We start from the raw sequence: 16,859 nt of genomic DNA on the forward strand, positions 1-16,859 counted from the left end.
ATTCAATATTCAGTATGCATAACTGGTTTGATAGCTGCATTATTTTGGGAGACAAACCTCCAGACTATCCAATCTTAGAAAGCATTGATTAATTCTAATTTGTCACATACATGCACAGTCATGAGCAAGCATTTTGACTAAGCAGAAAGACTGTGGTATGTAATCTGCACATATGAGATGTCAGGGAAGATATCTGAGAATTTACAACTTCAGACATATTAAAGACTGAGCCAGCACAATTTAATATACATAAAAAACTTGCATAAACATTTGATATCATTTATTTATTTATTAAACTTTGATTGAACAATCTTATAAATTGTTACATTTCACCTCTAAAAGTCACATTAATCACAAAACACAATAGTGTGTTTGTCTTCACTAAGCTCACATACTGATTTCACAGCACAAATGCTATAAATATAAAAGTAAACATAGTAATACTGTAAAATGTGAGAAATACAACAGCAGCAGTCCACTCATTTTCAACATATATGTCTAATTTATCACAAAATTCACGTTACTTTTCAGAACAACATATTCCATGCCAAATTAAGTGAAAAACCAACACATAGGAAGGTGTCTTAATAGTGCGCCCACCTCAAGCCTCGAGAACAGCCTCAATGTTCCTTTCTACAAGTTTCTGAAACTCTACAGGAGGGATGAGCACCTTTATTCTGACAGATGTTCCCTCATTTGGTGTTTAACACATCCGTCCAAAATCTACCACAGGTTTTCAGTTGGGTTGAGGTCTGGTGATTGTGAAGGCCTCACTACAGTCACATACTTTTTATAGTCTTCAAACAATAGGCCTGTTACACTGAAGACATGTTGACATGTCAGTAAGAAAATCACAGGTGTAAAAAATAAAATGAATGATAGCCCGATTCCATTTCAGCTGCTTCAGTGTTTTGCACGCTCAATGTCACACTGTTGTGACTTACCAGGGCAGTTGAATACAACAGAGCCATTGTTAATGTTAGTAGTAATACCTGTGCTTCTCCTACAATGACAGGTCCAAATGTCCGCTGTGAGAAAGGCCTATTCAGTGAACACGTATCCTCTGTATGAATATGTCTTTTATGTCTCTCATTTTCTCAGTTCTTGTAGCCTCTCTGTGTGTTGATAACATACTAATATGCAGCTTGCAGTATGGTTCCAACATACTTTATATGTTGTAAGATATTAGGAGAAACATTTTGCTTTGTGTTTGCGTAGTTTAAATGACACCCAGCATGGTCATTTCCTGTTAGTATAAAATTATTAAATATGTTGATTTCTTTTATAAAAACAAAATCTGTATAGTTTAATGAATAGTATATAGTTTATACTGTTTACAATTAGTATGAAACATGTAATTGGGATACAGCAACAGATTAGTTTAAAATTACACATTCTTTAGAAACTGTATGATTTTTTTTTGCACTTAAACGCTCCTTTTATAATTATGAATTACTGCAGAATAAGATAAACCAACACTGTACTGCACACTTCACTTCAAACCACTGACAAAAATGTTGCACTTTAAACCACTATCAAAACTGGTGTACTGTCATTTAAGGTAGAACAAACAGCAGAAGTTAGTCTTACAGCTGTACAGTCTATGTGGCTACATACTACTACAGCAGTCTCCTTTAGGTTGTACCATCAAAGTCCGACAGAGTTGCTCCTGCAACTGAGAGGCACAGAGGTGCGCGACACTTCCATGTGCACAGTGGACATGGGGAAGTGCTCACACTCTTCCTCAAGTGGGCGGCAGCTGCAGTGCAGGAGCACCTCTCTCACCTCTTGCCGAAAGTTGGAGTTGAGGAAGCCGTAGATTATGGGGTTGATGCAGGTGGAGGACATGGCCAACAGGTGGCAGAGAGAGAACAGCAGGTTGTGGTGGCAGATGGGCAGAGCCTCCTGGTTCCAGTCTGACACCACATTGAAGATGGTGAGCGGCAGCCAACAAAGAGCAAAGGCCGTTATGAGGGCGACCAGCATGATGTTAATTCGGCGGCTGTGGGTCATGCGATGGTTCTCTGGGGTCCTGGCCCGGTCAAGCATTTCTTTGCGGCGGCGAAGGCGCACAAAAACTCTAACATAACAGAGCAGGACCAGCAGTAGTGGGCCACAGTACTGGAAAAGCAGGAGCCATGTGGTGTAAGCGAGCCTGTGTTGCTGGGATGGCCAGTGCTCCAGACAGGCCTCCATATGTGGAATTGTGGGGACATATGATAAGAGGGTGCGGTATGAATGTGGCAGCACAGATGAGTTTTTGTGTGTGTAAGAGGCAGGTTGAGGTGGAGATACATTGAGATAAGTTTGAGGAGAGGCTTGGTGATGAAGTGGAGACTGGGGCAGGATTACATTAGCGTAGGGCTCATTTGTGAGTAGCTGAAAGGCCAAGAAAGGCGTAGAGGTGAAGCAGGCAAGAATCCAAATGAGAACAACTGCCATGTAGGCCTGGGGAATGCTGGGTTTCCACCCAGAGGGGTTAATGATGAGCTGATGTCTTTCCAGAGCAATGAACACCAGGGACAGCACGGAAACAGTCACAGAGACACACTGGATGAACGGCACCAGGCGACATAACAGCGACCCAAACACCCAATGGTCCATGAGTGTGTATATAACAGTGAAGGGCAGGCAGAAGACACACACCAGAATGTCAGAGAATGACAGGTTGCAGATGAAAATGCTAGTGACATTGACTTTTTCTCTGCGACGGGTGATGATGCAGATGAGGCCGATGTTCCCCACCAGCCCCAGTACCATTGTAATGCTGTACCACACGACTAGACACCCTGTGATGACAGGAGACATATGGCACTGCTCTTCATGCCCAAGAACAAAGAGGTTTGAGATAAGCGCGGTCTCATTCCCTGGCCGCTCCTGCACAGACCCACGACTGGTTCTTCCCTCCTCCCATGGTAGGGAGTGTGGCGAGGTGGAGCTGTTCAAGGACAGAGACAAAGCTGTCGTTGACGGAGAAGACTGGCTCGTGCTCGCGTCGCCACTCAAGGACATCTCACCCTGACTTCAGTGTCACCAGCCTCCAGGATCAAACCGTCCATCCCAGGCCTCTGGAAACGTGCATCTGAAACAAAGGGAGAAAACAGACGGATGGAGACGAACACAAAAAAAAACATTATTAACTTGCAAAGCTTCAAAGGACCTGTTCATGTAGAAGTGATTCTGTTATTCTGAGAGAAGCACACATTGAAGCAGAGTTCATCCTGTGGCTGTTGAAGAATGAAGCCGAGGAAAGATGGCACATGTGAGGACTTTATACAGTTTACTGTAAGTCACTGTGACATTAGGTTCAAGAAAGCATTGTCATTAAAACATACCCTTATGCTCTATTTTTAGCCGTGCTAGTGGTATGGCTCCTGGGATTGCAATGTCAGTTTGTCTGACAGTTGGCCTAAGCTGAAATATCTCAACAACTACTGGATGGATTGCTGTAAAATTTAGTTGACATTCATGTTCCCCTAAGGGATCAATTGTGATAACTTTGGTCATTCTGTCTTTTCATGTAGCGCCATCATCAGGTCATTTTTCAGTTTTTCTGATGTACTGTGTACTTTGGTTTATTACCAAATGACATTCCCATCAGCCTCATCTGGACATTTGCTGCATTCACATGCTCCTCAGACGGTTCTATTACCCGAGTGTGAGAGGGAAGTCGGTCTTCCAACTTTGATGTGTTCATGTGCTTTAAGTCGGAATATGGAACAACACGGACGCTACAAAGATGTGCTGCATTTTATTACTCGGTGTGTTAAAACAACATGTTGATAGCTGTTTATTTGTGTTGCTTATCATCGGAGTTGTTCCTCATAAATAACTTTATCTAGGATGGAAACTAATGGTTACAACCTAAAACCATATTACAAATTAAATGTTAGCACGAAAAAGATATGCAAGATGTGAATTTGCACCATTAATCAAAAGTTTCTCATAATCAACCAAACATTTACTTCTGACCGCGATGTTGTGATGCAGTTGTTTCCGCAGTCGGAATTTCATTTTTCTGATTATTCCAACAACACTTTAATGCAGGGTTAGTGCTTCTTAGCAAATGTTGCTAACATGCAAAACTAAAAGGGTTAACATGGTTAATACTATACTCGCTCAGCATATACACAAACCTCACTGACAGAGTGAATGAAAACATACACAAACATACACAATGTCATGTTTTTTCTATACTAAAAGCATTTTGTATTGAGCAACACTGCAATTGCAAAGAATAGTTTCTGTTCTTTGTCAGACAGTAACAATCAATTTTCTCTTTTCTAGTTACACATCTCAAGATCTGACCTGTCATTTCCCCTCCCACAAATGAATCCTCCAGTCAGGTTTCAAGACTGAACACAATAGCTTCAACGACAATGAAATTACTATGCATACAGAGACTTCTATTTTTCAAGTACACAAGAAATGGTGTAGAATGTCAAAGTGAAAGGGCACGACATTGTCAGAATCCTAAAAATGGATTCTAACTCTCTCCCCTGAAAACCTCTGCCATGTGCTGTGAAAACCACCATCGCAAGGAAAATGAGCCTGTCATTTTCCATTAACAGCACACACACTCAGCTATCAGTCTCTTCACGCTGCATCATTGCTAACCTACTCTGTCAGTGTGTTGAGTGAGCTGCAGGCAGGGTTGCACAGCATTGATCATCCTTTGCTCAGGGAGAAAAAGAAAGTGTAATGTCACCAGTAACCAGATGTATAACAAACAGCCGTAACAGAGCCGACGAACCTAAACACCAGCAGTGAAAAATGAAAAAAATGTCCCATTAAAAGGCAAATTTGAGCTTGTCATGTCACAGTGATGTGGCCCTGTAGGATGCTCATCCGCCAGGTGGCTCTTTGTGATCAGTCCCCTCCAGAGCAACATTTCTGCAGGCTAAGGAACACTGTGACCTGGCACTGCTCTCTATCATGTTCTTATTTTCTTTCTCAGCGAGAATATCTAAGTAGTGCTCTCTGACAGGGAAATGGGAGAATGGCTGAACATCATTTTCGTCGGACCAGATTCCACCATTTCATTATATTTCACAAAAATTCATCATGAAATTGATTTTTTTGGAAACTTCATGAGTTCGACTAGAATTTAAAAATCCGTAGATATGAGCAATAATGGAGGGTGGATCAAGTGGATTTCAAGATTATTTTTATTTGCTTGTAATGAATTACACAATTATAGCCTACTGTAAATAAATGTGTCTAAATAAACAACAGCCAGCACAGTGGTGTGCTCAACCTGAGATTATGACTCAAACCTCATTATTCCCTGCTGGAGGTGTCAGGGATCGTGGGTGATACCTCCAAAGACATAATCACATCTCCACACAGTATATGAAAAATTCATGTAAATCAGGAAAACATATTTACCTGATTTACATGAATTTTACATGTTTTTTTCCACAGTTTACCTGCTGAAATTTGGATGCATGTCCAAAGAAATGCCTTCTGTAGACTTCTATTGTTTGGATGCACCAGTCAAAAAGATTTTTAATTATGGAAGATACATGTGGTAAACCTGCATATCTGTGGCCACCAAGCCACAAGCTCACATTGGAGAGACAAGACAGCATACATTTCATAACTCATTAACTAATAAAAGAATGATTTTCCTCATCAAATATCACTCTGAGTAAAGATGAAGCACTTACGTAGTGGGTTGGTAGAGTAGAGTGTCTCTGTGATTCCAGGATGACAGAAAAAACGATGTTCTGACCAGGTGTGAATCCACAGAGATGAGAGTTGGAGAAGGAGCTTAACATCATAACAATCAGAACGTTTCTGTCAGAGACAGCGGCTAGAAGCAAGGCTATTATTGAGCTGCTGAAGCCGTGTGGTTGCCAGAGACCCTCTGAGCACCCAAGCTCTGCTGTCACACAGTGGTGGATTTATTCAATTACATCTTAAAAATGACACCCGCTGTGAGTGCTGTTACAGAAACAAAGAGCAGGAGAAATGGAGGTTTGAAGCAGTTTTGTTTATTGGTATTTCATTGTATGTGCACATCATCAACTAGTTGATAAAATGTGAAACATGAAAACGACCTATTGCAAGTTTGGAGGTCACTTTGTGGTGTGTCTAGAAAAAGCTACACTCCTTTGTGTTGTCTGACTTCAGCACCAGCTTGAAAGAGCAGGCCTGCCTATTTACGATCATCTCACACTCCATAGGAATCATCACTGTATTTGGACTAGGGATCCTGAGAGACACAAAACAAAGATTATTTTTTCCTAATTTTTTCACTATCTTAGTGCTTCCTGCATAATTACATCCAACCTGTTTCACCAAGGGAGCTGAAATTTGTAGCTTTAGCTTTGGAAATTACACTTGCAGCTTTTAGCTTCAGCAATAAATAAGATCTGTTTATCAATTTTGGTGTCCAACTCGAACCAGGACACACATCACGTCGTGCTTCAAACAAAAACAGCTGTGCATAAAAACTGTTGTTTACTGTTACACGGCATGAGAGAACTTGTCTCCCTCTATGATGCACTTGAATGAATCCTAGAGAACACAGGTTTGTTTAATCATAATCAATCAAAGCATGAAAATCTTACATGTCGCAGCAGCTGAGGCCGTCATTTGTACAGGAGCACGACATGCAGTCGATCACCACTTCAGAGCCAAAATCGTACTGCTTTCCATCCCTGTCCGTACACCCTACATGTGAGGAAATAAAACCACACTTGAGAGGAGCTGTTGACCCGCTTATCGTTCTCTGATAAATCTGCTGCAGTGAATAATTATGTGCGCAAGTGTTTGTGTGTGTGTGTGTGTATCCATGCGTGCATAGGTGTGGTTCTGATAACTGTTAATTCAGCTGGAATCTGTTAAGTAAACACATTCAGACTGATGAAGTACTAAATGCTAATTTATCCAACTTCTGTCAAACCTAGCGGAGGAAAAAGTTTCCATTCCAAATTTGCTGCTGTCATATTGTATCTCTACTGTTTGTGATCATTTCCACTCACCTTTTGGTGGGTTATTCATATCTTTGATCTCTAACGGCACAAACAGACAGGCAGAGTTGCACAGGGCAACCAGTCCCAGAAGACAAAGAAACACATGGAGAGACGCCTGAAAGAGTAAAAAAATGGCATCTGTAAACATGGTGCATGTTTTATAGTCCCTGTAATATGTTTATGCACTTCTACTTATTTAACCTCCATTTAGCACACCCTTTAAAGACCTGTTGACGACGGAAAAGGAATAGGTGGGTTTTATTCATGCTTTAGTTGTCAGCCAATTCCATAACAGGAATCCCGCAAAGGAATTAAAAAATGTTTTACTGTTTTTGCATTTACAGCTATTTGCATGTACGTCACGGACGTTTGTCATCGCCACCGATCCAGTATTATACCAAAGGCCACTTTTTACATTTTGCCTGCAACATACTTAATGTGAAAATAAGAATTACTTCATATAATCTGCAGATGTGATTTGTAATGATCGACTGAATCAGTTTACTGCAAGACAGATGCAATTAGTCTTGTAGACCACTTAAAATTCACCTCGTCTGTAGAAATTGTTGAGTTGCATTTGAAAATCTACTGCCAACACCACCACTTCTACAGGTATAACTAATAATCATTTAAATCATATTATAAATGGTTCAATGGGCCTGAAATCAAATCTTGCAGCCATTTAATTGTAAAGCTAAACGATGCACTACAATTACTTACAAGTTCAGTCATGATTTAAGAACATGGAAGACAGTTTTATTTTTTCCCAAACTTCCCCAATTGAATTGTGAGGTGTAAAATACTTACCATCCTCAGGTGTGATGTGACCCGGTGAACAGGATGCCGATGTGTGCGAGAGCTCTCCGATGACGGCTTTATATTAATGTGTGGACCCATGTGTATCCTTGTTTGTGTCCAAATAATGATGTGACTCAAATATTTGTTTAAAGGTGGGGCAAAGCAGCAGGTACATAGGCTGTATTGATAATGTATCACACACCTGACACCTGATAATAGACACGTAATGTTCTTTCCACTCACTCACAAGCAAGCTGGATTTCAAATTATATTCATAATCCACTTTATTTAACAAATGCAAAAAGAAACACATTAGTGAAAAAAAACAGCCAAGCAAACAGCTGGTCTGAAATACAAAAACTGTTTTTCTTTTTCTGTAAACTTAGATTTTTGAGCCAAAAGGCAGAGATAGAGTATTTACACTGAAAATAAAGCCATAAATTGTAAACAATTATTAAAAATATAGTTTGGATCAACCATGAAATAGTAAACAATATGTATGTATGTATACATATATATATATATATATATATATATATATATTTGAATCTTTGTTATCCAAGTCTTTATCAACAGCTGTAATAATGAAAAGTCAGTCTTTGTACTATGCAGCAGAGAGAAAACAATAATAAAGCATCAACAAACTCCAGCTCCATACATTTTTATACTCATTACATAATTAACAACCTGTAAAAAATAAAAAACTATACTACTGTATCAAATCAGGATAAAGAAATAATCATATTAAGGACTCATTGGCAAAACTGAACATTACAATAAATGTTCAGATATTTGGTTCAGTTTAACTGAGAATGTAGGAAGCACACTATAATAACCCAATGGTGACACTATACAACAAAGGTGTAGAGTTCAAACAACAATTAAGTGTAAATGAAAAAAAAAAGATTCATTTTTTTTCTGAGTGACTGAAACAGAGCTCTTTCAGTAGAGAACAGGAAGTGTTTTTCCTGTTGCACATCAAAAGAAACTATTGCTCTTTTGGTAGTAGTTACCAAACTGGCAGCAAAACAATATGTGAACACGTCATTATGACGTCTCCCAAAAAGTGACAACTACACTATCAGCCTGCATACAGCTGTGTGAGCTTACCAGTTTTCTTCAATAAATATCGAGTGAGACTAACAACCCAAACCACTGGTGAACCTTAAACATCCCCAAGGTGGAATATACCATACGATGGATATAATCAATGTGATTATTTAAAAGGCAAATAAGTCTCCTAAAAAATGTCCACACCTGCAGCTCTTTGGCCTTTTAATGATCTACATTTCTTTGTCTAACCTAGCAGTGTGCAATTTAATTTAGGAATAAATTATTAAGGAATACTTTTTAAGCTTTCGAGGAGTCAGATGAGAAGTTAGATAATGTTTACAAACAGTATCTGGCTGTTAAATATGAAGTTATAGCCAGCAGATGGTTAGCTTAGCTTAGCATAAAGACTAGGAAACAGGGGGAAACAGCTAGTCTGACTCTGGTAAAAAAATTAATAAAAAATAAATTAAAAATCAGTCATTAAAATATTAAATCTTATTTGTTTAACATCCACAATCTCTTGTTGAACTCTTGGCCGGGAGCAGTGACTGTGAAATATTGTAGTCACAGTTATATATAGCGGTTTTTATGCTTTGGTTTTTGTACAGACTAAACGCTTTAGAGGTGCTAGGAAGTGTTACCTTCAAATAGAGCCATGCTAACAGCTTTCCCCCTAGTTCCAGTCTTTGTGCTAAGCTAAACTAAGCTAACCAGCGGCTGGCTTTAACTTCATTTATTTAATGAACAGACATGATAGTGGTATCAATCCTCACATCTAACGCTCTCTGAAAGAAAGCAAATTATTGTATTTCCCAAAATGTCTATTCCCATTAAAAACATAAGTTTACTTAACAAAATAAAGATCATCCATTTTTGCATATGAGGCTAAATAAAACTCCCACATAATAAACTCACAATCATCCACAGATAAGAAGCAGCATCTCAAGTAAAAAGTTGTATTACAGTCCAAGTGCATTGAAGCTGCTGATGTTTTAAAATATTCTTTATCCAATCAGAGCTTTCATGAAGGCAGGTTTGTTGAAGGGCCAGTGATACTGGTTGGGGACAGGGCCGTTCACGTTGCACTCAAAGAAGGAGAACATAGGGAACCAAATGCGCGCCCTCCGGCTCTGCTGGTAGGCACGGGTGTTGGCTAAGGTGTGATAGTAGAGGAAGAGGCGGGTGGTGATGTAGAAGGCGATGAACACGTCGATGGAGTAGTGCTCGTGAGCCGCGAGGATGAAGAAAATCCCAAACAGGTTTAACACCCAGGAGATGGTGTGAATCAGATTCCAGGTTCGTGGAGTGTCTGCAATTGAAAGGAATCAGGATTCTCACTAGTATATCACATGTGCATTAATCCGCAACTGAAAACAACGACAACAAATGCACCATTTACTCCTGTTTGAGTGAAGTTTGCTAAAATACCTGTGTCGAGCTGTTTCAGAAAATCACTAAGCCTTTTTTTTTTTTTATAAATGGAAACAATATATTTGTGACATTTTTTGAGGATTTATGTCTAAAATAGGAACCAATGGCTCATGACTGAGGCCACAGAGAGGGGAGGGAAGTGAGAAAGCATGGAGACAGACAGATTGTTGGTTTCTATCTTTTCCTGGGATTTGTTGACAGAGAGAAAAGTACAGAATAATGTCGGCTTGACATTCAGTAGTTCAAGGCAAACAAAAAGTATTAACACTCACATTCGGTCACAAAAAAGTTGAGCAATGTGATGACAACCGTGTGTCCACTGAACATGTAGTCTCCACATGTTTGGACACCAGTCAGAGTCATTCCAAATCCACTCCAAATTGCCAACGCCCTCTGTATCTTCCCCCACGTATCACCATATGTCTGGTGGAACAAAGAACTCCGGGTTATGAGTCAGCTGTTCATGAGTTAGCAAAGCGATAAGGCTGAGTGGCGAATAAACTGTAACACTGCCAATGGCTTGGAGAATTACCAACTGGCAAATATTATCTTATCTGCACAGAATCTCATGTGTGCTTCCCACCTTACTGGCGCACTTCAGGTGCTGCCCTGGTACAGAGAGCGAGGTGACAAACATGGTGCAGCAACGAAGCAAAAACACAGTTCCCATCAATGAACACAATCGCCTTAAGAGAATGGACCTGAAACGGAGACAAAAATAATAGTTTGGACTTGAAACATGTTAAAAAATACTAAAATTTCATTCCTTTCCCACCACTTCATGACCTACAAGTATTAAGATAAAAAAAACTATATATTTGCATTACAGAGCAGTGATGCTGATATATATATATATATATATATATTATTATTATTATTATGATGGTCTATCCGTGATAGAGTGGATCAGTGGACTACCTGTGTTTGTGAAGGAGCAGGATCAACAGAAACATGTAACACAGGATGACGCCACAAGCTTCAGCCATTGCAAAGGCCCAAGGAATTCTGGGAACACTGTCAGAGTACAAAAACATCTGTATCAGCATGCAGATTAGATAAGAGTGAGGCATGGAGCAATGATCTATTGATTATTAGTGCAAAACGCACACAAGACATATAGTCCATACCTGTCCAGGAATATATCAGGCAGCGGTGGGTATGTCCTCATGTCCGGGACACGCTCATGTACAATGACCATGACAAAAGATGTGAATCCAAACACAAAAAAGACATATATAGAACTGATGACCGTCTTCCACACCTCTGGGTCCAATCTACCAGCCAGGTGCTGCCTACACCTCCCACTGGAGTGTACATGACACAGCGACGTTCCTGAACCATATCCAGATCTGTCGCCGTTCCTCAGTCTCAGCTCAGTCCCGTTGCACAAGCGATCACCTCCGTTATACCTCCTGTCGGCTCCGTCACAGCTCCACTCGCCCCCGGCGGCACCCAGCAAGAGGTTAGTGGGGAGGCTGTCTGAAGGCCGGAGACCCAGCTCCTCCAGCTGGGCCTGGTTCTGTCTCTGGAGCCGGCGGAGGGCTAACGTCAACCTCTTGATGTCTCCCAGCACAGTCAGGCCCAGCGGAGGACCCCGCAGGTCCGCCTCAGTCAGAGCCAGTAGACTGGGGCCGTCCAGGCGGTGCTGGGTGCACAATAACTGCACATACTCCCCGAAACCTTCCTCCTGCAGCCACTGGGCCACCTGCTTATAGGTCCAGGCACTCACACTGTCCTCTGGTGGTGCCATGCCCACTGCAGACACAGACATATACAGTGTTAAGTCACGGTCAAGTACAAAACTTTCAGATTTCAAATGAGCCAAAGAGATCAAGATTGTGATAATAATAATACAAACTCATGTGATGTCCTGTTTTGACTGATCAAAATCTACTGAAACAACAATGATCAATTCTCCATCTTTTGATTATCACTTCCTTTTTCCACCTCTTAATTTCATCACTGTCTTTGTCACTACCACACCCAGTTGTTTCAATGCAAAACTGCCTTAAATCCATTGACCTTAATAGTCAATTTGCATGCTACTAATTACCTACTCTCTTGTCTGTAAGATCATCATATATACTGTACCATTACCAACACACCACTGCAGCAAAGTCTAATGATTTTCATTATTGACTGGTCTGTCAGTTATTTTTTAATTTTGTTTAATCTTTTAGTGTATAAAATGTCATAAAAAATAGTAAAAATGCCCATCACAGTTTCCCAGAGCCAACACTGACAACTTCATTCAACAAACTGATGATATTAATCAGTATGGTCATTTTTTGAGAAGAAAATTCCAAACAATCTCTGTTTCCAGCTTTTGGGTTTATGACTGTTGACTGGACAAAATATGTAATCTGAAGACACCACCCTGGGATCTGGGAAATTATGACATTTGTACACCAAATGGTAATCAATAATGAAAAATAATAATCATTAGCTGTAGTACTGAATGATATAAAACTGAGAAAAGCAACAATTCCTCACATTTTAAGAGCTGAAACTACAAAAATGTTTTACTTTTACTTAACACATGTCTAAAACAATTGATTAATTGTTACAATTAACTGATTCATTATTCAGCACAATAAAACAGTCACCGATACATACTGTGAAGGTAGGCATGTGTAACTAAGGAGTCAGTGTAGAGGTGTAGAGGTAATCTGCTGTGGGGAAGCTTCTTTGTGCTCTCACTTGATGTGACCCAGCACTGAGCGGCGCAGGCTACTTAGTGCTATTGCATCATGCATGTTCAGGTTAGTGACTGTACAGTGGCTTACAGTATACGTATGCACTGACACACTGATCCACATAAAGCAGGTCTATGTTTACCAAAACAAACGGGAATACAACCTGAGTGTAACCATGCTCTCTGCTCCATAGGCATAATTTCATAATAAAATGAAATAAAATAAAATGAAATAAAATAAAGAGACAGTGACTCACTAACCATTCAGGGTTTATGCCAGCAGAGTTTGTAAGTTCCTCTCCCACAGACAGACTCTCGTACTGGTGAATCACTCTTCTTTGCTTTGCCTTTTTCTCATTTTTGCCCTTTGACCTTCTGATAAACTCAGTTCAGTGCTGCTCGCCCTGTACTCCCTACGGCTCCAAAGATTGTGCAAGGTTCAACCAACATGGCTGTACTGCTGCTGACTGGACATCAGATACAGACTTAAAATTAGCAAAGTAAGCAGCTTTCAGCTATCAGTAACACATGAGACATCACTGGCTTTTAGATAACTCTTTGACTTATTCAATAAGACAACATGGTATCAATAAATGTTCATACATACAGAGCCACTATTTTCATATTGTAGCTGGAAGGTATTTTGAAAGGTAAACTTGAATTATTTGAACAGAATTTCAGACTAGGTGTCCTCTGTGATTACGTACTGAATCTGAGAAATACTCCAGTTTCTTAGGATTAACTAATAATTATTTTCATTATCAACTAATGTGCTCATTTTTTTAGTTAATTAATGGATTATTCTGTAAAGCGCCAGAAAATTGTGAAACATTCTGATCACAGTTTCTAAGAGCCAAAGTTGACACCTTTAAATTGGCTTTTTTAAAATCCTACCAACAGTTCAAAATGCAAAATTATTAATTTTACCATATAAAACAGCCAAGAAAAGATAATCCTAATCCTCACCAGAGCTGAAGCAATTAGTTGATTAATCGGTTTATAGATGGACAGAAAACAGCAACTATTTTGATCATTAATTAATCCCCCAATTTTCAATCTAAAATATAAACTATAGTGATCACACAAAACAAGACATCTGAGGGCGTCACTTTAGACCAAGAAAACTGACATTTCTCACACATTTCTGAACAAGCAAAAATAAATCAATAGATTTAGCAAATCAATCAATAATGAAAATAATAGTTGCAGCCCTAATCTCCACATTTGAAAAGCTGAAATCATCAAATGTTTGGTATTTTTCTTGAAAAATTACTAATTTACTAATAAATTAACCGTTTAAGCTCTATTCTAAACATACACAATACTGTGATACAGACCAAAAAGACCAGCTGAAACGTTGATGCTACAATATCATCATACAGTTTAAATATTGTATTCTAGTCATAAAGGTTGATTTAGAGTTTTAGAGTTTTGTAACTTACTCGAATCTATTTGAGTAAAATAAACAAGTTGATGATCATCACTGGCCTCCAAGTGAATGATCCACACAGAACAATAACCCTAACCCTAATTAAATTAAGCCAATCAACAGATCAATATCACCTATTTACACGCCTGAAAGCTCAGGTGACTCACCTGACTGGCTGCTCAGTTTCCCCAGAGAGAAACGTTATTTTTAACTAGCCTCTAGATTTTACTGGCACCATCCTGCAGCTTCTCTGGCCTGAGGCTTTACTTGGGGATTCATAAGTGCCATGTCAGCTTGTTTGGCTGGCTTACAGTGAGTCACAACGAGCAGTGACACACAGCTGTGACGGAGAAAGCTCTTCAGTGTGTGTGAGACAGAGACAATTTGACAAAGGGCTCATAGTCTGTTCCCCACAGGCCCACAGTGTACCGTCGGACTGACACATTTCAGCATGAGATCAACTCCGAGTGATGAAAGGTTATGTTTAATGATGGTGTGGAAAAGTTTAAACGTGATTATTTAAACAAGAATCATTCTAAACAAAAATGAACAAGTGGGAGGGAACATGTTCAGTGGAGAAGAAGAAAGTTACAGAAAGTTCAAAGTTAGTCGTTTCAAAGTTACTTTAAAAGATCATATTCAACAGTAGCTGCGTCTCTTACCATCAATCCACTGTCACTGTGCTGTCAGAGGGTGTGGACGAGCTGCCCGTTGGTGTCTCAACCCACTGGAGGACTTCTTGGCCAACATGCTTGTGACAACTAGGCAACATCAAACAGGAAGAGTCGCTAATAAACAACACCAGGGAAGAAGAGCCGGTGGTGTCGTGCAGGGCCGCTACCTAAAGCACGCTGACATCTGCTGGTCACATTGAGGAAAAACAAGGATCCGCTAACAGGCTGCTGTTTCTGTAGATCCTTTAAAAAAAAAGAAAAAAGATGAATTTCATGGACTGTTTGGTTTGAATTGGATAAAACAAGCACAAGCAGTGGTTTTCGAACTTAATGTAAAAGGAATGTAAAGAAATGTAATGCTCAAAACACATTTCCATGATTTAGAGTTTGACTGGAGAGCCTGTGCCAAAAGGCGCCACCTGTTTTTGACAGTCACAGGATGAGTGAAGTGGATCTGCAGCTGAAACTGAATCAAAGCAAAGGCATCAGGCAGCGGCGTCATTCAGATTTGGGGACTGAACAGAAGAGTTTACAGCCTCAAGACTTGGAAAATGTCTGACAGAGAGTCGAACACAGGTGATGCCTCAGAGGTGAGATGTGATACTCAAGAGTCAGACCCGGAAGAGGAGATAAAGTGCACTCGTGCGACTGGGGATTCACAGAGGGAGATCCCGTCCCTACAGGAACTAGAGGGGGTTTTATATTCAGCTCCGCGCTCCTGTCGCCATGGAGACGAGGTGTGGCCACACCTGTATCTGGGAGACATGTGAGTATCTTGTGTCTGATTTAACTTCATATTTACAGTGTGTTTCTAGATTGTTATTAACGCATCATTAATGTGGTGTCTGTGCCAGGTTTATGTCTCATGATAAGTTTGGGCTCTGGCAGCTGGGCATCACTCATGTGCTGAACGCCGCACATGGGAAACTGTGCTGTAAGGGCAGCGATGATTTCTATGGAACAACAGTGAAATACTTCGGGGTCCCGGCCAACGACCTGCCAACGTTTGACCTTTCACCTTTTTTCTACCCGGCGACCGAGTTCATTCACCTGGCTTTGACATCAGGAGGTACGTGCATGCTAGACAACACAAGAGTTACTATAAATTACCATACAGGTGGGGTCACCTGTCCTTCCAGTTTCTTTGTTCGTGTCTTTATGTTTTATGAACTCCCAGGAAAGGTGTTTGTGCACTGCGCTGTGGGTGTGAGTCGCTCGGCTGCCTTGGTCCTAGCCTACCTGATGCTTCATCACCGCCTCACTCTTCTGTCCTCTATACGCTGTGTGCAAGAGAAACGCTGGATTTTCCCAAACAGAGGCTTTCTGCGACAGCTTATAGCCCTGGACCGACAACTGCGGGACAAAGGGTTGAATGAGCCAAAATAAAACAAAGCTAGGATGATAAATCCATAGAAATGTGTCCTGTGTTAGTTGGCTGAAGTTAATGTCCTCATTTACACCATGCAGGACTTTCTCTGTTTGTACCATTTACTGTATGTATACAGTGAACATTGTGTCCAGCCCCCTCCCCTCCCTCGTCCTCTCCTGATGTGACCTCAGTGGTCACAGAGAGAGTCCCTGTCCTCCCCTCTCTTGAACCTTTGGCATCTGTGAACAGACCAGTCAATGCTACAGCAACATTAAATAATTCCACATCCAGTCAGAGAGAACACACTGAACACAGACGGCTAATTTTGGAGGCGAGCGGCATTCAAACGACCACCTGCTCATGTCTCTCACTGAGCTGCAGACTCTGGTGGCGGTGAACGGGCAGTGGACAGAGACAGCAGGAGCAGTGT

The 16,859-nt window shown here is 40.5% G+C and overlaps 3 protein-coding genes across 7 annotated transcripts; 1 reads left to right on the forward strand and 2 right to left on the reverse strand.

Moving 5' to 3' along the window:
• Positions 1-275: 275 nt before the first annotated feature.
• Positions 276-7,874, reverse strand: LOC130181181 (neuropeptide Y receptor type 4-2-like). Its single transcript, XM_056395066.1, has 5 exons — positions 7,788-7,874; positions 6,990-7,095; positions 6,576-6,678; positions 5,670-6,217; positions 276-3,082 (listed from the first exon to the last, which is right to left on the reverse strand). The coding sequence occupies exon 5, from the start codon at positions 3,010-3,012 to the stop codon at positions 1,648-1,650; it is 1,365 nt and encodes a 454-aa protein (XP_056251041.1). The 5' UTR covers positions 3,013-3,082; positions 5,670-6,217; positions 6,576-6,678; positions 6,990-7,095; positions 7,788-7,874; the 3' UTR covers positions 276-1,647.
• A 170-nt stretch (positions 7,875-8,044) lies between these two features.
• LOC130181179 (sphingomyelin synthase-related protein 1-like) lies at positions 8,045-15,172 on the reverse strand. 4 transcript variants are annotated; one of them, XM_056395063.1, is made up of 6 exons: positions 15,049-15,172; positions 11,390-12,017; positions 11,181-11,276; positions 10,846-10,963; positions 10,535-10,685; positions 8,045-10,140 (listed from the first exon to the last, which is right to left on the reverse strand). In XM_056395063.1, the coding sequence occupies exons 2-6, from the start codon at positions 12,010-12,012 to the stop codon at positions 9,836-9,838; spliced, it is 1,293 nt and encodes a 430-aa protein (XP_056251038.1). In that variant the 5' UTR covers positions 12,013-12,017; positions 15,049-15,172; the 3' UTR covers positions 8,045-9,835. The 4 variants fall into 4 exon arrangements, with proteins under 4 accessions (XP_056251038.1, XP_056251040.1, XP_056251039.1 ...); XM_056395065.1 differs by lacking the exon at positions 15,049-15,172 and adding an exon at positions 14,554-14,572; XM_056395064.1 differs by lacking the exon at positions 15,049-15,172 and adding an exon at positions 13,219-13,375.
• A 101-nt stretch (positions 15,173-15,273) lies between these two features.
• Positions 15,274-16,459, forward strand: si:ch211-223p8.8 (dual specificity protein phosphatase 13A family protein). Of its 2 annotated transcripts, XM_056395068.1 has the most exons (3): positions 15,274-15,826; positions 15,915-16,129; positions 16,238-16,459. In XM_056395068.1, exons 1-3 carry the CDS (start codon positions 15,612-15,614, stop codon positions 16,444-16,446), a joined length of 639 nt encoding a protein of 212 aa, XP_056251043.1. In that variant the 5' UTR covers positions 15,274-15,611; the 3' UTR covers positions 16,447-16,459. The 2 variants fall into 2 exon arrangements, with proteins under 2 accessions (XP_056251043.1, XP_056251042.1); XM_056395067.1 differs by having other exon boundaries at positions 15,915-16,459.
• The last annotated feature ends 400 nt before the right edge of the window (positions 16,460-16,859 follow it).

Source organism: Seriola aureovittata, chromosome 14 (genome assembly GCF_021018895.1).
Source record: "Seriola aureovittata isolate HTS-2021-v1 ecotype China chromosome 14, ASM2101889v1, whole genome shotgun sequence".
Lineage (NCBI taxonomy): Eukaryota > Metazoa > Chordata > Actinopteri > Carangiformes > Carangidae > Seriola > Seriola aureovittata.